This window comes from Eutrigla gurnardus (assembly GCF_963514095.1).
Source record: "Eutrigla gurnardus genome assembly, chromosome: 9".
In the NCBI taxonomy this organism is placed as follows: Eukaryota; Metazoa; Chordata; class Actinopteri; order Perciformes; family Triglidae; genus Eutrigla; species Eutrigla gurnardus.
Window position 1 is genome coordinate 7009320 of NC_139923.1, and position 22263 is coordinate 7031582.

The 22263-nt window shown below is 45.3% G+C and overlaps 2 protein-coding genes across 4 annotated transcripts in view; one reads left to right on the forward strand and one right to left on the reverse strand.

Annotated features, from left to right (window-relative positions):
• Positions 1 to 1074: 1074 nt before the first annotated feature.
• cUnh11orf58 (chromosome Un C11orf58 homolog) lies at positions 1075 to 3804 on the reverse strand. Its single transcript, XM_084017498.1, has 5 exons — positions 3646 to 3804; positions 2748 to 2831; positions 2605 to 2665; positions 2271 to 2380; positions 1075 to 1696 (listed from the first exon to the last, which is right to left on the reverse strand). The coding sequence occupies exons 1-5, from the start codon at positions 3697 to 3699 to the stop codon at positions 1472 to 1474; spliced, it is 534 nt and encodes a 177-aa protein (XP_083873624.1). The 5' UTR covers positions 3700 to 3804; the 3' UTR covers positions 1075 to 1471.
• A 1536-nt stretch (positions 3805 to 5340) lies between these two features.
• The window catches only part of LOC311018464 (transcription factor SOX-6-like), a 109325-nt gene continuing 92402 nt past the window's right edge, over positions 5341 to 22263 (forward strand). The window contains exons 1-2 of one of the 3 annotated variants that reach the window (XM_084017459.1): positions 5341 to 6208; positions 21449 to 21518. Coding sequence is in view for 1 of the 3 variants with exons in the window: in XM_084017458.1 (XP_083873584.1) it covers positions 6189 to 6208 (20 nt within the window). In the remaining 2 variants the exon portion in view is untranslated. Of the gene's footprint in view, positions 6209 to 7055; positions 7481 to 21448; positions 21519 to 22263 lie in introns of those variants that run through there. The other 2 variants (XM_084017460.1, XM_084017458.1) reach the window with 2 other exon arrangements.

The window sequence follows — 22263 nt, forward strand, 5'->3', positions numbered from 1 at the left end:
CCCGACAGGTTGCTCCTATCTTCATTCCTACTTTAAAAATACATGTTTATTCTGGTTCAGCAGCGCTGCTTTAAAACACATTGCACAGTGTTTCATCATGCAGAGAAAAACATGGACCACAAACTATATCACTGTGTGCTCCAGTGGCTCTCAGACCTGCTGGTGAGAGATCTGGCAAAGAGAATCCATGATTTCCATGAGTTGATATTAATAACCTTCTCATCTCATTCTCAGATACAAATGTTCCTTAAAGCTCAGCGTACAGGAACATCCTGGGCTCTGACGTGGTTCGGTCTCCAGATCACTGCCACGACTCAAAGCACAGAACAGAGTCCGTGCACGTTCCTCTCACAACATTTTAAATGTGTGATGCATTTGAAAACTACATTTAGATATTAAAACATGTAACAAACGATAAAATCAGAGAAAGTTATATCTTAGATCTGTAAATCTTTCCAGACGATGTTTCAGTTGTTCTGATCATGAACGTGCATACACACGTCCATATGTTATTGTGGGATATTGAGTGGAGATTAATCAGGGAAATGAGGCTGCAAAGTAAAATGCTTGGTGAAGGTGTCCCAATACTTCCTGAATGTTCTGTATTTGCTGTGAGATCCTCTGTGATTTTCTCAGCCCTTAATGACCATCGTTGATGATCATTATGATCCATAAGTACCAATATCCACACGGCCTCTTGTTGACTCAAACTTCAAATGAACCTCACTAGAGATGGTATCCAAAGAAGGCTTCAATGCATTTGCAATGTTTTGTTTTGTGCTCCATGTCATTGAGAGGATTTCCCGGCCGTTTCTGTTCCCGGTGGTTGACACGATTACCTGACCACTCTGCATACAGAACTACTGACGTCTCAGTGGCCGATTAAATGAAGTCTTGCACTTTTTACTGGTGTCAACGCCGACTTCAGACACCGGAATCGTCTGTATTTGCATGTTGGGTCAGAGAGCGATTTCCAGCACTGAACATGAACACAGTGACTTTCCTGTTGTCTATCCACAAGGATTCAATAGCAGTCTAGCACAAAAACCACCACTGTTGTCTGAACAGCAAATGTTAAACTGACACTGACCGTTTATTGGTTCTCAAACAAAAAATAATTCACAAAATGTACAATGTGTTTGCCAATCGTGCTGAATGGCAAGCGATCCCGTTTCTTCCAACACAATTTGTAGCAAACGCAGTGTCTGTTAAAATGTTCGAAATAAAATGAAAAAAAGGTTTGCCGTTTTACTTTCATATACTCCACCGATGCTGACCTTTTAGCCTGCAGACTTAATTCTTTGACCAAGCACTCCAGGATGTCACCATGATGTGCTTGACCTTAGAGTCCACTTCTACACAGTCAAAAGGACTAAAATGATGCGTGATCGCCTACAATTAAACAAATACCGTCAAAATGTACAAATTTCAGATTACAAAAACCTACTCCGCCCTGCATGCTGCCTCGGCCCTACGCTGACTTCACAAAGGGCATCTTTTTGCAGTGTTTCCGTTCTTCGTCGCTACTATCTGAGCTGGCCTCGGACTGGTCTGAGGCCTGTTCTTCTGGGCCGGGATCGCTGTCTATGTCCGGGGCATCTGTGGATTTCTCTTGGCTGGTGGACGTCTCTGACTCTGTTGCTTTTGTCTGACTTTCAACTGGTGGGGACGGCAACAACTCTGGCTCCGGGTCAGGCTGTGGGTAAAAAACAAAATGTTTTTGTTGTTTTTAAACTTCTGTCTTTCTGAAGACGGGATGTCTTAAAAACCTGGAGTGTAAACAAATATCCCTGAGTTATGGTGACTATATCAGCCTCATCAGACAGCCTTATCCTGAAGGCTTTCTAAAATTAAAAGGGTAGTCTAATGATGCCTTTGAATATTGTTCGGTATTGGCAGAAGTTTGCATTTTTGTTTGAGTAATACTTGCATATGAAACAATAAAAGTGTGTGTGCTTTTTGCCAGCCACACCCGGCTCTATACACACACACCGCAAGACATTTAAGACAACAGAAAAGACAAGTGTGTTGATAAACTGAAAGGATGAAAGAGAAGAAACAAACTGTGAAGTCACAACAATCAAAAACGGTTTAAGATGTATGGATGGACATTTTATCACGAGAAAACTGCAGCAAGCTCAAGTCAGTTAAGTAATCAGCCAGCAGTATATGCACCCTGTAAGCCTAGTAAATCAATTAAAGCAAGATGAATTAAACATCTGCTTCTATGAATCTCTCAGCCCTCTCTTCTGGCTCGCTGACCCGCTCACCTCACTGAAACCCAGGCCACAGTGTCTCCGGTTGCGGCCCGACAGCTTCCCGTCCATGCTCTGCTGGTACTGCATCTCCAGCTGCTCGTTCATCTGCCTGTCTTCCTGCCCTGCAGAGGAGACACAAGTCGTAGCAGGCACACCCAGCCATCACAGGCCTATCCTTGCATGGATAGAGCTGTGCGGCGGAGGTGTCGTGTGGAAGCCGGGTTAATCGCATTGGGCATAAGGACGAGGCAGCATGGGTTGGTGGCAGAGGGACAGTACATGGACATGTCTTACACGAGCAGAAATAATGCTGAAAAAAGAAAAAACGCCAGGTGAAGGAGCTTACCACTGCGGAAGTGGGATGTCGACTTGTGGTCACCGATGACGAGGCGTCCGGTGTGTTCTTTCTGGAGAACAGAAACCATGTTTAACAAACAAACTCCACCATCCGGTGAAGTGAACGTATGGCCTACAATAAATAAAACAAACCTTGCCAGCTCCCATCAAACGTAGAAACTTCTGCTTCCTTTCATTGCTTCCCAGATCAGCTGACGCCCACTGGGTAGATCCATCCTGCCAAGACAACATTGTTATCCTTTCAGCTCAAACTTTCATCAAGAGTTTGTGTTATCAGGGTATTTACACAAGGACTGTTTTATTAGTGCTAGAGGTCTAACCAACGGGCCATCAGCGGCATAACGCAGCGCACAAGGGGAAATTATGTAAACCACATCAGTCACAGAAAACAAAGCAACCGAGGTGAAGTTGTGAGGCGGGGATTGTCTATTCAGGAAAGGTTAATGTGTCAATAAAACTAGTTATTATGGTGATTTGAAAGCGTACCTGCCCTCAAGCCAGTTATCCATTAGTCGTGTACATATGCGGTTATATTTAACCGGGGAAAGTCAGATAAAGCAAACTCTTCTCTGGCAGAAATGTCCCAATTTATCAAGAAAGTGACTGTCTCGAATGTAATAGATATTATAGAAAAGCGAACAAACGGGTCTTAAACTGATTGTTGTTGTTTTGCTACACGTTAGTGTTGTTTTAATGTCACGTATTCACAGCTGAGAATATAAAGTTGTATAAAAAAAAGAAAGCTAACAGTCAGGAATCCACAATATGTTCAAACGTGGCAGTAATTCACCCCAGGTCGGCATGACGTCATGCTATTTGATACAACCAGGCATCTTTTTGTGATTATTATTTATTTTTTTACAATTAAGTTGTAAGTCGCCCTACACAAACGAGTAAACTTGATCCCGGATTACAAACTAAAACGTGTCCAGAGTAGTAGAGACTACCGTTAGCAAAACATGCTAACATCATCTATGTGTCCCTTAGCTTTCCTCGGCGGTTTACGTCCAGATTGGATGATTTTACTCACGTCGTCCGGAGACGCTGGTCGCTTTGTTCCGTGCCTGTCCGCTGGGTAGCTCATTATCAACGAAAGCTTTGCTAAATGTGTCAATGAAAGAGCATGCCACCTAGCAAAAGGCTAGCTGGAGTTGTCAACAATCCTCCGTGTCGTCACTTCCCGTTCCGTCTTCTTCTTCGTTTGTTTTTCGGTTATGCCAACACTCTGCTGCCACTCACCGGCGAGTTGCTGCATCGTCCTCAAAACTGTTCATCAAATTCACCGAGACAATATTTAGAAAAGCAGTCAGCAACGCTGCCATTAATAGACGTATATCATACATGTTATATAATTATGTTATTATTTATCATATTAAACTATAGATACATTTAGTTATTTTGTCCCCTGAAGAGTAGATAAATCTCTGCTCAGAGCCCATTGAATGATAAACTGCCCTTCTGTTTCTAGCTCACCAAGCACTCATTATTGAAAATGAATAAGCTTTGCGTAATTACGTGGAAATACCCTTGTGTCGTTCAGCTAGTAGGCTATATTTAATAAAATAGTTAAATGGTCCAGCGGAATTTTTATTTGACAAATGTTTGAATGTCCTTGTAAACGTCTGAGCATTTCAAATGTGGGACTAACGAGAATGTGCTTTAAAACACAACGACCGCCTCTGAAGGAGATGCGTTTTTCTCTTATGAAACTAAAAATGTATTTTCTAATTTTCTGGCCTGGTCTTAGAGATATTTAATTTGATTCACAATGAAATAGTTTTGATTAATCAATTCAGGGTCAAGAGCTTAAGAAGAAAAGAAAAACAACAAAAACTCGGTTAATTGATATTAATCGGTAAATCAAGGCAAGGTTATTTACATAGTCATTGCACACACAGAGACAGCTGAAGGAGCTTCACATACTGATTTTAAAAAGTCACAGATATTATTTTTTAAATTAAATTATTATTAAAAAAATAATTCTTAAACAAAACATTTAATATAATAAGAATCCATTATAATAGTAACGATGGACAGACAAAATTGTAAAAATATATGTGCATTTTCAGTTAAAAAGCAGACATACACGCCTGTTTAAACGTGCTTACAGAGGATCTGATATCTTCATCACTCTTTAACATCTAATTCAGGGAAGTCGACATTATATTTCGTGGAGGATTCAATATCATGGCACCATAATTCCAGTCGTTGAATCTGGATATTTCCCTTTCCTTCATGCGGTTCTCATCCAGTAACGTTGAGCTACAGGTTTCAGAGCCGCCGAGTCTCCGTTGGTTGACCTGCGGCGAAGCTGCCAAAAGGTGGCGTAAGAGTAAGAGTCACGAAGAAGCGACCCGGAGACGCTCGCTCCTCCGACGGGACGCTCCAACCATCGACGCGTTAACACGGACGCTGGAGGGGCCGCGGTCCCTTTTAATAAGATCAACACGGTGGAATGAATCAAGGTGAACCCACATACGTCCCTTCATATCTTCAATACACTTGAATTGTTTTTCTCGAGCAAAATGTAGAATAATGCAACTTTTCAACACTTTGCCACATCGGCTGTGCTTCAGAGAAGACAGGAGGACATTTAAGGGGAAAAGGAGATTTATTTTTCATGACTTAACAATGTGCAATGTGTTTTAAATGATGGACCACTGGAGAGACATTTCTAGAACAAAAAGAATATATATATATATATATATATATATATATATATATTAGCACAGAGAAATCTTGTTCTAAATGTATTTGCTTAGACCTCACAATAACCTCTTTTTCCTTTTCTTTAAATGTACATGAACAAACAGAAGCCTTCTTATGTCTTATGTGTGTGTTTCAATTAGTGGTGATTCTGACACAGAACCCGTTTGTAAGAAATGTGACCACAGTTCAATCAAAGCAGGAAAGCAGTAGGCCTAATGCATTCATTGATTCATATTTATTCATTATTAGAAGTGGTCGCTGAGCGCAGGTGACCAGCACACGCATGCACGCGCACGCACACACGCACGCGCGTAAAGGCAGCAGCATGTTGGCACATAGAGAGAAAAAGAAAAGTTGTGGAATGAGGGAGAAAGAGGACATGTTAAGAGTTTTCTAATGAAGAAGACGTAAAGAAAGTGAAACGGAGAATGGAGATGGAGACAGATAGACAGTAAGAGAGAGAGAGAGGGGGGAGAGGGGGAGGGGGAGGGAGAGAGGAGGGGTTATCCTGCCTCTGCCTCCGTACCCGACGCTGCCCCGCACTCTCACTTAACCTCCACACAGCGCCGGACGGGAAATAACTTTAAATACTTTTGTTTTGAAGAGAATCCTCCGCGTGGCCGCTGCTCGGGCTCAGGTCCACCTCCGACGACGCCGCCGAAGTGTTTTCTTCCACTTTGTGATCCTCTGCGGAGCGCAAACACGGGAGTTACCAAAGTCCCAGACACGCTCCAGCGATGGTGACTTTACGCACGGGATTTGAAGGCTGTTTCAACTGACTGCTCTTGTTTGGTCTCGACGCCGAAGCTCTTCCCCATCGCCCACCAACGAGCCCCAAGTTTTTACCAGAAGACACCGCAGCGCATGTCAACAACTGACTCCAGGTAAGAGACGTCCTGCTGCGTCAGCGTGGCCGCGGCGGCGGCGGGTCCGCCGGCCGGCGCGTCCTGCGGGCTGCGTGTGTTTTGAAAAGTCGGTGCGCGCACTCTGGTTATCTGTGGCGCACAACAAACAGCGATGACAGCGGCAGATTCAGGGCGCACTGAGACCTGCAGTTGGACCGTGATTAGACCCGTCGACCCCACATGACCCGCAAACACCAAGTCACACAGCTGAAGGTGTGGGGAGAAGTTTTAAAAAGTCGCATTATTTATGGATTTTATATCGTGCTCTCAGAAAACACATTCACTTGTCGAAGTTCATGGTAAAGAAAACTATTATAACAATAGTGTTATTAACTTATAGCTGTACAACTAATGCACATATATATGAAATATCAACTTTTTAATATCCATCATGACGCGTAGAATAATCACAACAAAACCCCGCAGTTATGAAGTTGTGAAATATAATATAACATTAAATGTGTGCTCCTGCAGAAATCCATCAACACGTGTTAAAGAATGCATTATTGTTTTCCCCTCTTCAAATAGCGTAAAGCATCCGGGTGTTTAATTTCACATTTCAATATTCTGGTTCATTTCAGCTCAAAAAGATGCAACTTGTGCACGAAAGTAGAAGTTGAGTGTGTCCGCAGCCTCCACTCATCCCGCCGCCTGTTAACAGAACCGTTGTGGTTCTGGGTTCTGCAGGCTCAGAACCCAACAGAGACACTTAGAACTCTGAATACAACAAAGCCTTGAATTAAATCGCCGGTAGCAAATTAAATACGTTAAAAGAGCCGCAGAACTTTAATGTGGAAGTCCTTTTAAAAAAATATTTATTTGATTTCGTTTGAATAAATCGGAGGACTCCTGAACTCATCCCAGACCGTCTGCGGTGCTTCAGTAGTTTCCTCTCCGGCCACACAGCGGTAGCCTGTCCATCTGTCCACCGTCGTGAACGCTCTGCCGGACAGGCTGTGCGCGTCCCCGGTGCGCTGCACCTCCACGGGTTCAGCGAGCCCGCGTCTCCCTGCGTTCACATGCACCGGCATCAAACAGACACATAGACTTTGGAAGGGGAGAAGGGAGAAAAGCGGTGCGTCTTTAGGGCCAAAGTTAACTTTCCCTGCGGAGGTCACGGCGCTGACCCCAGAAGAATGCGTGAGTCATAAATGAAAATAGCCTCGGAGCCCGGACGCGGATCCACTAGGAGACAATACCGAGAGAGAACAGGACCGTGTCCCGGCACGGCGACAGTTCACACATTCATCTGTAAGTTTCCTCATTTGTTGCTCTCTCCTACGTCGTGGTTATCTGTTGCGTTGCTTTCGTTGAGGCCTTTAGAGGTTGTGTATCAACTTTACGTGCCGACCCGACGTGTCAGTGATGCGCCGTCGGTGTGACGGTGACGGCGTGAACTTGAGCCGCGCACGCAGGAGCAGCTCTGCCCGTCCGGACCTCGGAGGGCTCAGCCTGCGAGGATGTGCCGGGGGTACGGGAGGACAAGCGGCCTGGAGCGGACTGATAGCGTCGCGTCAGGGTGTTTCCCCGCGCGGAGGGCCAGATAAGCCGCTGCTCGCCGGCAGATAAGAAGCTTTTAGAGAAAACGAGAGAAAGAGATCACATATGCTTGACAGGGAAAAAAAGGAAAAGAAAGTCTGAAAACCACCAAAAAGGAAACGCACAATTGCTCCTCTGATTTGTTCCATCTTTATCACGTGTCACACTTTGCGGAGTTTAGCACAATTTATCTGCATCTTTAATTGCTTTACGTCAACATTTGTGTTGTTTGCACATCAGATCACTCCTCTGAGTTAATAATTGCCCGACTTGACAGATCCTCTGGTTGCCAGGTTGGACCTGCCCACGCCAAATCACAATTTCCAACAAGTTGTTTAATTGTTTGGAGTCTGGCAGAACAATTTATAGACCCCCCCCCCCCCCCCCCCTCTTGTAAGTGAGAGTGTCTGTCTGAAAAACAATCCGAGCAGGGGGGTCGCCGAAGCTGATCTCCTATGGCATTTTGTTTGCAGCAGGTGCTGCGGGTTGAACTTCCCTCATAAGGTAAAGTGGCATTAGAGTGTCCAAATGGCAGACTTATATATAGGCTGCCAATTCAGCACATTGTCCCGGGCTGCATGGTCGCTCTGCCCGCTGTCTGAGGAGACCCGCGGCCTTTCTTCTCCTCCTCCTCCTCCTCCTCCTCCTCCTCCTCCCTGTGAGGGGGTTTGGCCGACAGCAGGCCCCGTGTGGCCCGTCGGGACCCGTCAGCAGCACTCTTCACTGTGATGCTGGACGTTAGGAACCGCAGTAAACATTTAATTAACAGCTGCGTCTGATATAAAATACATTTCAAATCATTTACAAGATGAAAAGGATTTCTGTTGGAATTGTTTTTATTTTTTTATTCCCCGAGTTACATTCTGTTTTTGTTTTAATAAACAGGTTCTCAGTTTGAACATGACATGCATCTTCATTATCGGGCCTGTGGCCTCACGGATGAAGATTTAATTTAATTTTCAGATTCTCTGATTTGATGATTATATGATTGCATCAATCTCTCTCTCTCTCTCTCTCTCTCTCTCTCTCTCTCTCTCTCTCTCTCTCTCTCTCTCTCTCTCTTTCACACACACACACACACGCACACACACACACACACACACACACACACACACACACACACACACACACACACACACACACACTCCTACTTCTCAGCACAAGCTTGACTCATTAAAAATCACTGCAAAACAATTATTAAAAATCCCACTCTGACAATAATATGTTTTCCTCTCTGCCTGCTTGTACGTGTGCTGCTGCTGCTGGAATGCGAGGCCTCAGATCAAACTGTCATACTTGGAAACGTTTTATTCCCAGAAGTCACACGTACAGTGTTGGGCCGAGGCCTTTTCCCTCCGGTGAGAGAGAGAGAGAGAGAGAGAGAGAGAGAGCGAAGGGACGAGCAGTGGAGAGGCTAAAGATTAAGAGATTTGACGGCTGAGAGAAAGGGAGATTGAACAGAGGAGGTGGAGGAATGCTCTTGAATTGTCAGATTGTGACTGTGAGTTTGACATTTATCAAACGTCCACCACCTGAAATGCAAAAGAAACGATCGCAGCTGCAGGAAGCGTCTTCACTGAAGCCCTCCAGCGACGCTGTGATTCACCCCGTCCATCGAGCTGAGCGCCTCTCTGCCGTCTGACCACGGTGTTGCACTTCCAAGTGTTTCCACATGTTTTGTTTTTTTTGGATGATGTCGTTCACCTTCATCTGAAGAAACCCGTCGCTCCACCAGTTCCAGCCTGTGCCCGATCCAGAGCGTCCTAATTATTTGTTGTCGGGCTCTTTGAAAAAGACTCCAGCCCCTAAATTGGACATGTGTTGTACAAACACAAATTAAACATTTAGTCCTAAGTATTTCTCCCTGCGTCCTGAGTGCATATTAGTCAGCCTATACTTATCTCTGGCCCAGGCACACCCAAATTGCAGTGTTGCTGCTGAAAAAGAAAGGTTGAGGCCCCGGAGAATGAGCACTTGAAGCTCGCTGGCAGATGCCCATACGTTTCTCAACCACAAGTCGAGGTGTGTGTGTGTGAGTGTGTGTGTGTGCATAGTGTGTGTGTGTGTGTGTGTTGCGTTTTATTAATGTGCACATGTTTAGGGATTTTTTGTATCTTTTGTGATTGTCGACGTAAACGTATGTTTTTCTCTGCATGTTCACGTGCATTTTTTACATTTTACCCAGTGTGTTTTTGCATAATGTAAGTGTGTTATAGGTGTGTGTGTGTGTGTGTGTGTGTGTGTGTGTGTGTGACTACCTACGTGCATGCATGTCCTTGTGCATAGTTAGGTGTGTGTAGTACAAAAGCATGTCTCTGTGTGTGATGTGGCCTTGTCATGTGTGTCTATATAGTGGGTGGCCTTTCAGCATGTATGTATGTACGTATGTAAGTGTGTGTGTGTGTGTGTGTGTGTGTGTGTGTGCCCTGCTGGGTGGGCGGACTCCTCTGCGGATCCCTCCTCTGTTCTCCACCACCACATAACCTTGGAAACAGCTTCCTCATTTTCCTGCCCAGAGCGGAGAATAACGAGGGGCCGCGTCCATTCTCCTCTCTCCTCTCTTTCAATGGTCGCTGTAACCTTTCCTTTCTGCCGCGATCCTCCAGCACCTGCTCCCCACCATCCAATTTCAAAACTCCCAATCAGAGCTCACCTGACACACCAGCTCCTAACGGCAACAGCCTTCCCTCCCCAGCCACCCGCACACACACACCCCTCCTCCCTCTCCATTCTCACCTCTTTACGTAAACCATTTAGCCGACATGTTTTGCTCAGATTTCCCGTCACGTTCACGGCAGCCCGTGTATTGTTTTGGGGATCATCCAGACGTACGGAGCAGCTCAAGTTCATGAAGTTCATCCTCCTCCTCGGCTCCTTTCTCTCTCCGACTCTTGTTTCTTTAGGCATCAGGGTGTGTGTCACCTGCGTCTGACGACTGCAGCAACAATGGCTATTATGTACCTGCAAAGGATTGGGTAAGGTTTATATATGTGTGGTTTACACAAGAGCCTTTGACAAATGACGGCTGCAGTGTTAACACAAGTCACAAACCTGGCGTCACGCCTAGAGAGAAAAAAACAAGGGGAGGCGTCAGCCCACAATAAACTGCAGCCGCTTTTTTCCCCTGATAGTGATCATCGGCCATGAATGTCATCTGCAGTGTTGTTTTTTCTGTTTCGCTGCTTGTTTTGTGACTTGTGAACAACTCGGCACGGCAAACCGCAGCGCCGCGCTCTCACGGTTTTCCTCCAGTGGAAAGACTCTCCGGCAGCTATGACACGGGTCGCCGGCCTCCGGGGCGCTGGAGTAACTCAGTAATTGAAGTAACATGAATTAATTCCTGGAACGCGCTGATATATATATATATATATATATATATATATATATATATATATATGTATGCATATATATATGCATGTACATGCAAGGTAGATTTGGATGAAGAAAAACAAAATGACTCGTGCTTTATTTTGTAAGTGGTCACCTGATGACGTTCCCCTTTAAGAGACAAAAACTGTGAAGATTTAAATTCCAACAATGATTTTTAAGTCCATATTTTCTCTATTTGCTGGTAGTGGAATAAAGGTGCTTTAAGCATCCGCCTCATAAATAAATAAGACACCCAGTTTAATTAATAGGACAATTTAAAATGAAAAAGAAAACTGAATGTTGAACATTGTCCAACTATTTTCCCCCAAAAGAAACCAAACTCTTCACATTCAATGATGCTGCTTGCAAAATAGATTAGTCATCAGCAGAAACACATTGCTGCTTGTTCATGGAAATCCCATCATCGGGACTCTATTGTTACCCTTTAAGGAGGCCAGATCATCTCAGTTTTTGTCAGCTTACTTCACCAGGGGCAGCGGCCAAAACGAAATGCTGGAAGAACACAGTTGAGTCTGTGTGAATGAGCAGATGAAAGTGGACGGTCTCTCTGTTTGAAGCAGACTTGTGGTGGACCAGACCAGACTACAGGGGACCAGGTGACTGTGGCTCTTTATCTGTCAGCCAGTCGTCGTGGCCTTGAATCCCTGCAGCAGCAGATGCTTTGACAATTACACTGAAAAGGGAAATCACATGTGAGCATGTCTGCATGTCCGAGAGCTTCGGTCTTCCTCTTCCCTCGTTTTTCTTTCACTCCGTCTTCTAATGCAGATGCATTCTTCTAAACTCCACGGAGGGTTTTGGCACCAAAGTGATATTCTAAGTCGAAGCCCTGCAGTGAATCCTAACTTCAATTAGAACCGTCAGTGTGCTTAATATAATGCCAGTTGACAGTGAACATGGGACAGTTGGTGTCTTGAGCAAATATCTCCTGGTTTGTTTGATCCTGCTGAAGAAGCAGAAGGGCGGGGTCCGACCCAAGACGGCACAAGGGCCGGGATGATCTGACAATGTAATGAACGTGTTTGAAGAAGAAGACAGTCACTCATCTTTTGTGTTATTGACAGCCAAGCCGACTCTCCAAATTGTCACAACACATAGACCCCGCCCCTCTGACACTGCCTGCAGGTTAAAACAAACAACAGACATTATTACAAGTCTTGCCAATGTTGGATGAATCACTCTCAGGTGGAATGCTGATGCATTTTATTGGCATTTCTCAACTTTAACTGCTGTCGCCCAAGATTTTAAATACAAGTTGTTTCCAGAGCGAGTGGAGTATAAAACTGCACTTTATTATTATTTTTTTACTTCCATCATAAGTTTTTTTTTCAAGGATGGGGGAGAAACAGAAGAAATATGCTGAAGTGTTTGTGGTGAGGAGAAGGGCACCTGTGCTGTTCCCACACTAAACAAACCCAGCCGACAGTCGCACATAACTTGCTTTCTTCGCTCCAGATTTATAAAAGGGGAATTTACTTTGCTTTCTATCGTCCGGGACTCATTTGATTGAATAAACAACCTGATATCGGTGCATTGTGTGAACAAGGTTAGATAGCAATTTGAAGTATTTGGAAGATATAAAAGCCCGGATAGGAAAAAGAGGGTGTTAGCCTTCACATCGACTATTATCAATTATCGTGTTTTGTTTGAATGTACAAATGTAAGCATGATGGGACAATATGTCAAATTTGCATTTAAAGGGTCATTCCGGCCATCTAGTGTTGCACTTGTGTTGTCTCTGAGGGACAGAACAAACGAATTGTCTTTGAGTTCCCCTGTTTGGGTCAAAATAGTCAGACCTAAGTATTTTTATTTTGTGATATACGGTATATTGTGATATGAAACAATGAATGAATTTTCATGCTCATCGTCATGGGCGACGTGGGCTCCACTCATCGAGAAGTGCAAAACCATATCTGGTTTATTATGAAATGGGCCTGGAAGTTCATGGGAAACACTGGGTTAGTCATGGAAAACTACAACCGTGGGAGTTTTCCTTTTGTATCAAGCAGATGTGTTTGAGTCATTTGCAGACATCGTACGCCCTGTAGTGTGATGTGTGAAGTGAACGCATGCATGCACCGGTCGCAGCGCCGGTGCTGAACGACATACGCGGTGCAGCCGCACAGCTTAATGGTGATTCTCCCTCAGAGCCGTCTTCATGCACCCTGTTTGTTAAGCACTTGTTCTCTCCGAGCCCAAACGCTGATGACATCACGTTGATGCCGTCGGGCCTCAACTTCTCATAAAGTCGACAGTGAGTTATATATGAACCAGAAAGGTGCTCTCAGTGGAGTCTGCAGGACCGCTGCTGTATTGTTGACTGAACACAACCTGGACTACCCAGCTCACACCCAGGAGACACTAGTGGACTGTAAAACACACTCCACTAAAACACACTCCATTCAAACTAAAACAAATCAACAATCAACTTCTAGTTGTCATATAAGATATTTCATACAACCTTAATGAACTCACCTCACCGTCTGCTAGGTGGACGTACTCAGGTTACACACACACACATTTTTAAGGGCCCTCTAGAAGATATTCTTATATTCTTATATCCCTGCAAGGTGCCATTTAGTTTAAGAGTTATTAAATGTGAAATCTGAGCGGGATCACTTCATCTCTACTCTTCCCTCCAATGAAGCTCGTTGCTGTTCAGACAGGGACCAGGTCCGTGTCTTGTTCTCAGCTGGCCAAACCAAGTGAAATAGATTTATAATAATTTAAGGACGGTTGCACTCGGAGCTTATGTTTACATTGTTTTTGCAGTTTGCCTCCTCCCATCTGTAGAAGCGTCACGCTCCTCTAAAAGCAGGCCGGCTAACCTCCACTTTACCACGCGTGGTGGTTTGGAGTAATGGGGCGTGGCAGCATCGGTTTGGGGTGCGAGGCCTCCGAAATGACCCTGTGGTGGAGCAGCGGGGGCCAAGATAGCGTGGTCCCACCCACCGGAGCCCCAATCCAATGGGTCGCCGTCCATCTCGTCGACGCAGGGCGTTGCCATGGTTTCCAGGCTGTAAAAGAAGCCTTTAATCGAGCCGTTGTCATCATGAGATGGCGGTGAGTGTTCTGGCTTCGTGGTGGCGAGAGATAGAAGCAACAGTTAAAAAAGAAAAGAGAGCTGCGCGGCTCAGAATAGCAACGCAGCGCCGGACGGGGAGCAGCTCCGAGAGGCCGGTCCTCCTGTCATACACACATCAGGTTCATGCCTGTGTCGTGGAGTTCCCAGGGCTATGTACTGCCTGGGAACGTGTTCATAAACCAGAGGCTCCCTGACACGCTCCTGGCTCATGTCTATTTTTCATACGGGATGCTATGTTCTGTCCACGCTGCTGGATTAGCACAAGTGTGCAGTGTGGTGTTCAGTGATGACGGGGTGTACAGAGGAGTGGCGCTGGCTCGGGTATCGAGCTGACTGGGCTCAGACCTCAGGTTTCCGCCACGTAATCCAACACACTGTACATGGGTGGACGGGCGGCGGCGCCGGGGCCTGCTGACATTTGTGCCAGAAGGGTTTCATGCACGAGAATAGGCGAGAGATACGCTTTAATGGTGAGCGGCGTCACGGGACCCCACCTGTTGAGCTTTGTCCGATGCTAAGTCCATGTTTTGTTTTGCCGTTCAGTCTGAGATGAGATACTGTATTATAGCCGTACGACGGTGTTGTTCCAGGTAGTTGATTTGGCTTGGCTCGCAGCCAGCACGTAACCGAATAAAACGGCCCTCCGCCTCAAGTCGACGGTTCCCCGTAGGAGGGTTTGCTATTGCAGGAGGGGAAAATCGCTGCCTCAGCAAGCTGTTTAGTCTCATTCTCTAGGAGCTTACACTGTGTCTCCCTGTTTAATATGGGAAACATACGTAGGCCGGCCTGTGATGTCAATTGTTTTTGCTGGAGGCCTGCTATAGGAAAGAAATCTCATTTTCCTTTGTAAAGCACTGTAGTGAAAAGGAGCTTATGTCATAAAGACGCTATTGTGGCCTGCCGTGTGTGTGTTTGTGTGTGTGTGTGTGTGTGTGTGTGTGTGTGTGTGTGTGTGTGTGTGAGAGTGTCACTACCCTGACTCACATATTGTGGATTTCACGCGTGTTTCCCTCACATTTGTGCAGGTTTCTATGGACAATGGTTTCTGTGCCAGTTTGTTCACGGAGCACACAAAGGGAGTTAAGCGGCGGCTTTTTTGTGTCGGGACATTTATGAATGAGAGCTGCTGTTGTCGCTGCCGTACGTGATTACATAGTTCTCCTGCCGGCCTCGCTTTGATTGCACGTGCTCTGTGATCGTGCGTTACCGTAGAACGATGGTGATCATGATGCCCGAGGAGAACCCAGACACTTTGAAAGGAATGAGGTCTTCAGAGACCTGCTGGACTTGCTTGGCCTGCAGGGTCCTGCTGGTTAGGATCCTGCTGTAAATGTGTCAGCATCGCTTAACATGATATACTGTACGTCCTCCATCACCCCCCCCCCCCCCCCCCCCCCCCTAGATTATTCAAGATTAAAAATAATGACATTTGGTGATAAACGGCACCATATTGTGAGTAGCATTACAAAATGAGGCCATTAGCAGCAATAATGTACCTTTACATATATATATCAAAAATGAGGAAAGATGAAGTAAAGGAAAAAAGTCTTCATCCTAAACGTTTAATAAAATAAAATAAAAAATGGCATCATGTTTTATAATGAAACATGTAAATTCTTTAGGAACACACTCCACCTCAGTGCAACAAGTAAGAGCCGTGGTGGGCCGGAGCAGATCATCAACTCCACGCCTGATTTCTCTTATGAATACAAATTGGAGACATATGTGGGAGGAGAAGATTGAAATAAAACATTTGCTATTTATTGCCATCACTGTTTTTTCTGTGTTTTTTTATTTAACCGTTCCTGCCGACCACCTCCTCCGTCTCCGCGAGCCTCCCCTCACACTCTCTCCTCGGTGTTTTACGCAGCAGCAGATTTGTGCGCTGTCCTCTAAATCATTTCCCTCTTTCGCAGATTGCTCCCTGCTGGAATATTGGCCTGACGGCCGTTTTCTTCCCCTCCCTCTGCTTCCCCAGCGGACTCATTTACATTTATGCACGCAGCAATTAATTACAGGCTGGCGCTGGCCTTGTAAATTAGAGGGAGCCGAGGTCGGCCTCATTATTGCCCCTGACAGTTAAAGCCTTGTTTGGGTCGTGACAAGTTTGACTTGAGGTTGGGACAGTGGTTGGCTGCTCTTTGTACATCTGATATCACTTTGCAGCAAATGAAGAAAATCGACTTTATTGATGGATATTTTGTGCTATCGTGTCTTTTTTTTTAAATGTTGTTTTATTGGAAACGAAGAACGTTAATGTTCTTTTAATCCATAAACCCGTTTCTCTTGCAGGTCATCATCCCAGGCCTGGTGTTTTGTTGAGCGTAATGCTTCTGTGTGTTTTGGGGGTCTTTCATCCAAATACTTGTTGGGGGGATCTATAGACCCAGGAGTCAGGCAGGCGACTTCTCACGGTATTGGCCTTTTCATGCGAAGACGCTCCAACTTTTTCCGGCTCCTTTCCTCACAAGGCCCTCCTTTCTTCTCTGTCACGCAGCCATGTGTTTGTGCATACCTTGCCAGCTTGACAAAAGAAGGGAGAGATCCTATTCACTTCTGCCTTTGACATTCACCTCATGTTTTTACAATCTTTCCAAGGCTTGCTGTTTGCACAGTGGAACAGGCTTTGTCTTGAAGGAGGAGGACAATGGCGAGCGCCATAATGTAATCTCCTCAGGATAGTGAGCAGAGGGGTGAGGTTGAGATGTATGTGCCGGTGCTTGCCCCTACCAACCCTCTCCCTCCCTTCTGCCCTTTGCTTCAGCAATATTTCATGTTAACAGCGACTTAGGAGAGAATGCGTGTTGTCACTTAAGCCTCTCTAATGTTCGCCGAGGTCTTTTGTGAAGGCAACACAAAGGCTTTTCACTCATGCAAACATCCCCTTCCCTCGTTCCACTTAGGGAAGGTGTACTGAGTAACCGCTCGCCCACCCACATGCGTATCTGCAGCCGTGGCCTTTTTCTTTTTAGCATAACATAACCACAAAACATTTATATAGAAACATTATCTTCCCCCACCTTAAGGAAGTGTTTTATCAGCCTAAACCCAAGCAGACGTGGGATCAAAGTTCTTTGCTGTGTACATACAACCAATCAATCTGGGGGGGGGGCTTTGTGAGAAGAGTGTCTGAAAGAGTTTGCCCTTTTCAAGGATTGTTGCATCTCTCTCTCTCTCTCTCTCTCTCTCTCTCCCTCTCTCTCTCTCTCTCTCCCTCTCTCTCTCCCTCTCTCTCTCCCTCTCTCTCTCTCTCTCTCTCTCTCTCTCTCTCTCTCGTTGGGACTTCTTCGCCTTCAAACGGGCTCAGATACATCGTATGAACTCGTTTCAAACCGTCTTATTGTATGATATGCAGACATGACCTCGACCATTTTATGTTATCGATTTATCTCACGATATGTTGACCTCACTATATTTTAGATGATGGACTCATTGTATTGTATATGAACATGGCCTCTTCGTTTTAACGTTATCGGTGGATCGTACGATATATGAATTCAACCGTGAGCATTTTTTACTTCATCCACTTATTAAACGATGGACCTCGATTATTTTTTAGCTGACCTCGATATTGCCCGATGTGTTCATACGCGTGTTTGTTTTAAAAAAAGAACATCACTAACGTTTTAGCCAGCGCGATGTCAGAATGAGCATCAGGGGTTTCCTCCCAATAGTTCCTTGCTTTAAATGCACTTGCACTTGGATTATTATGCCATTATATTATCATTATATTGATATTGAAGTTACTTCTGTAACGATATAACGTCCAACTAAAGTATTTGTGTTGCCAGGCCTAAACAGACCTTATGAAACACGTGCAGGATTAATAAAAGCATTATCAGTGAATGTGAATGTTATATAAAGACAGCAGTTACATTACCTCCAAACATTTGGCAAAGCAAGTAGAAAATAAACAGTGTTTTGCATTAAAAGGATCCGCCAACTCGGATCAAAGTGCAAGCTTTGGGCAAAGTGAGACACAGTGTGAAACCTCTCTCAGGTTTGGAAATCTATCAGATTGAAGTGTGAAACGCAGTAAAGTAAGAGCTTAGTGATATTAGGAGGATACGATTCTTGCTTCCAGACAAAAAACAACCGAAACACGAATGGACCGGCGGCCCTCCGAGAGTCAACGTGTGCTATAAGCTCATCGCTTATGGGTCAGATGAAGCTCATTGTGGTTTAATTGCCCATATGATTAGTTGGATCCGTGCTCCGTTTCCTATGCTGCAGACATGGAAGTGGCAGGACACGGCCTCATGCGGTGCGAAGCTCATTGAGAGGGCTTCTGTCTCATAGAGTTCCATTGTTCTTCCTCCGGCGTGTCCGCGGCTGCACAAGTGGCTTTGACAGCTGCAACAAGACAACATTTGGGGCCGCGCATATTTAGTAGTGTGAATGTGTGCATTCATTGTGCAGGTGCAGGCGTCGCTCCGACGTAACACAGTGTATCTCCTTGTCGTGCAACACGTCTCCCACCTCTCCTGTTACTGTCTGTAATGCTGTGACGTCACAGGTTTGCAGTCCGGCCCTTCGCTTCGTTACTCCACGTTTCTCTCTCAAACAGGTGCTTTCCCCGCTGGTTTAACGGTACGGAGACATGTGCCATTTTTACAGCAGTTGGACAGCGGGCCAAAAAGGTAGCTGTTACTTCCTGCAGTTGTCAGAGAGGAGCCCTGGGATGGCTTTCTGGCCCGGGTCTGTTATGTCAGCTCCCCTCAGAGAGAACTATCTGCATCTGGTAAAAACATGCAATATCCCATCATCACATAGACTGGACCGGCTCTAGAGTAAACACAGTGATCTTAGGCTCACAGTGTATTTGTTGTAAGTAAAGTTACAACTTTTGTAAAACAAAAGCACATTTTTCTGTTGTGACAAGAGATTCCACAGTCGTGAATCATGGCTCGACACATTCTGTATTTCTGTAAGGGATGAATGTACGGATGTGTGATGTCGCAGCTCACAGAGGGTTCATGTTCTCTACAAGGGCGGCTATTAAAATCTATATTCATGAATTCTTTCTGCCCCACCCTCAACAAGTGCAGCATAGTAAAACTCCACACCACACCTCAACTACGTAGTACAACATATATGACACCTTTAAATCCAGGAGTGCATGTAGCGAGTATTCACACGTACATGTCAGCGTGTGCAGGAACTCACGGGGCCGCCTTGTGCAAAATCCATGCATGTGAGTGTAGCACAAGGCTGCTGCTGAATGTGTGTGCGTGTGTGTGCGTGTGTGTGTGTGTGCAGCAACTCTCCTCTACTGTGCAGCCAGCTGTCTCTCTGATTACCCAGGATCCTCCAGGTGTCAGATCTGCCATCTGCAGATGAGTGGCAGGGCGTGTGGAGAGCGCAGGAATGGAGGGAAGAGAGGGGAGTAGGAAAAGAGAGAAAAAAGAGGAAAGGAAACAGATTAACTGGTTCTGCAGAAATCTGGAACGTGTTCAGACGGGTCAGCGTGAGCCGCGGAGTCAGCGGCGCTCGATTGAAAAGGTGGCTTTTTTTCGGAGTCCTTGGCTTTTCAACGTCTCTTGAGTAATACTGCTTCTTCTACAAATAAGAGAACGATAGAAGTTGCAGCGAACAGAAATATTTACAGCCGCGTTTTTGCCGACTATTTGTTCTCATTATTATTATCATGAGAAACTTAGTGTAAAAGCCTTTGAGTTGTTTTACTTAGAATTGCCCTTAATTGTGCCCTGAGAGGAAAAAGAGAGATCCAAGAGAGAGTCGTTTGGTTGATTAATATAAAGGCATGAATAAAAGATCACACAGGCCCAGTGTTTGCTTTTTTCTTCATTGTTCTCAATTAGCCTCAAATTGTGGAATCAAAGGCGTGTTTGTGTGGCGCTCTTTGTACAACTTACATGCTGTGTTAAGTTAGTCTTGATGCATATTGTCAGAGAAATGTTGCTACGCTGGGTTTGCTGCCTGTCGGTGTGAACACAGTCTCTCCTTATCCAAGTCCACTTCTTTCTTTAATTAGCCGCCTCCCACTCTCCATTAAAGCAGATCCATCCTCTCTCAGTCCGGGCCTTGTGCTCAGGGCGGTCCCATCCCCAACACGGGGCCTTCAAAGCGCTCCGTCGGCAGTTTGACCTCTTTGATGTTATTATTTGTTTTCTATGACCCCTTGTTCAGCAACTGGCTGTGGCGGCGTGGCCTGTGTGCGTGTGAGGCTGTAACAAGGCTGACCCCGGCTTGGCTCTCCGAGTCAGCGTGGTCTATTTAAACCTCGCAGCCCAGGAATCATTAGCTGTCCGCTCCATGAGAGTTATTTTTCTCCCTGATCTCATTGGGATCCGTTTTTTGGAAAGAAAACATCAGACATCAGTAAGCGTATTAAGACAGATTGCAGGCCGTTTGTCGACTTCAAAGCTCGGTACAGGCGCTGTTTGTCAGAGACGTTGCGTGGCTGTGTGTGCGCCCTGAAACATACTGATCCTCTGTTGGCTGTGTGGACTTCACACAGGACCTCTGTGTGTCCCCAACGTCCACTACAGGGGACCTCAGGGGGCTCCAGGGGCCTTCACTGGGCTCCAAAAGAAACATGTTTCAAATCAAATCTTCATACTTTGTCAAACCTCAGTTTATTAGTGGGCTGTGAAGAATTTGGTCAGTGTTCATTAAAATGCATCCTGATGCGTACAGCAACGCGCTTCAAAATTACACATAAAAATACCACTTGTGTCATGCTGGTATTTTTGTTTTTACCTGCCGGCTTTAAAGGAGACATAAATGCTAATTTCCAGGTTAATTCCTTGTATATTTGGTTTGTATTAGACATGTTTATATGATTAAATGTTAAAAAAGCAGTTATTTTCTAATACTGTCTGCCTTTTACCTGTATTCACTCTCTGTCTTAAACGCTCAGTTTTAGCGCCTGTCTCTTTAAGCCCCCTCTGATTGGCTAAAAACCAGTCCCTATTCAGAGAGACAGACCCATAAAAATGAATTCACAGTTTGTGGGTCTCAGTCCTCTACTTCTACCCTGGATATCGTGAAAACTGACTTTAAAATTAAATTCCATTCATCTGAGAAACAGGGACAAATTCATTAAAACAATCTGGCGTAAGTGGCAAAACATTCCTTTTATTTTTTGATTAAATGTCGCTTTAATTGATGGTGATGAACGCACCACACACAAGCATTAGTCAAACTTAATAATACTGTCCTTCTGTTCTCTTTCCCAGGTGACGTTCATGCATTTTAAAGTCATCCACAAGTGAGAAGAGGGTGTTGGAGTTGAAGTCCCTTATTTCTGTAAGTTTCCCTCATTTACTGATAGAAGTGATATTATTTTTCCTGGTGCCGTGACGCTGCCATGCTTTTGTGTGACACGCATACTGTTGGATGACTGCTCCCCCCAAATGGCAGATAACGAGCTTTCATAGAGAACACGTGACGGTTTCCGCGAAGCAGCAACGAAGCAACACTTGCTGGTGTTTGAACGCACCACGTTTTGCATCGGTGGTTATGTGAGCAGGGCAGCACGCAAAGTGTGTGTGTGTGTGTGTGTGTGTGTGTGTGTGTGTGTTAGTTCATGTTGGCAAAACTGGAGCTGACTCTGTACATGTTCACGGCCTCTCTTGCTCTCCCTCTCCCTCTCCTCCATCGGCACATACAGAACGCTTTTGATTGGTTTCAAAGCGAGTGCAGACCTCCACTCCGGTTAGTATTCTGCCCTGTGCGCCCTCAATGGCTGCTTTCACTTGGGCGAAGAAAGGGGTCTTTTAAAGACTCTCGCAGGCGTCACTCCAGGAAGCTTTCAGCGCCGAGACCTACAGTATGCCTTTTAATGGACTTTCTCTCTGTGAGCAATAAAGATTATATCTGGAGTCAAATAGTGCTGTAGGTAACACTAGCCCAAATTAAGCTGGTCGGGTCGCAGTGGCCGATCTTGATGGCTTCAGCAGAGTCGAGGGAAACGTATGAATTGTACAGATGGGACAGGTTGGAGGAAAAGAGCGATCTGACCATCTGGCTAATCCCCCTGTTTAAAAATACT

What these genes read in the sequence shown, in the direction of transcription:
- cUnh11orf58 (XM_084017498.1), bottom strand. Translation starts at nt 3,699, where the DNA reads ATGAGCTACCCAGCGGACAGGCACGGAACAAAGCGACCAGCGTCTCCG. An exon ending in GTTTGATGGGAGCTGGCAAG is followed by an intron (nt 2,666 to 2,747) that starts GTTTGTTTTATT and finishes TCTGTTCTCCAG; the next exon opens with AAAGAACACACCGGACGCCT. An exon ending in GTGGCCTGGGTTTCAGTGAG is followed by an intron (nt 1,697 to 2,270) that starts GTGAGCGGGTCA and finishes TTTTACCCACAG; the next exon opens with CCTGACCCGGAGCCAGAGTT.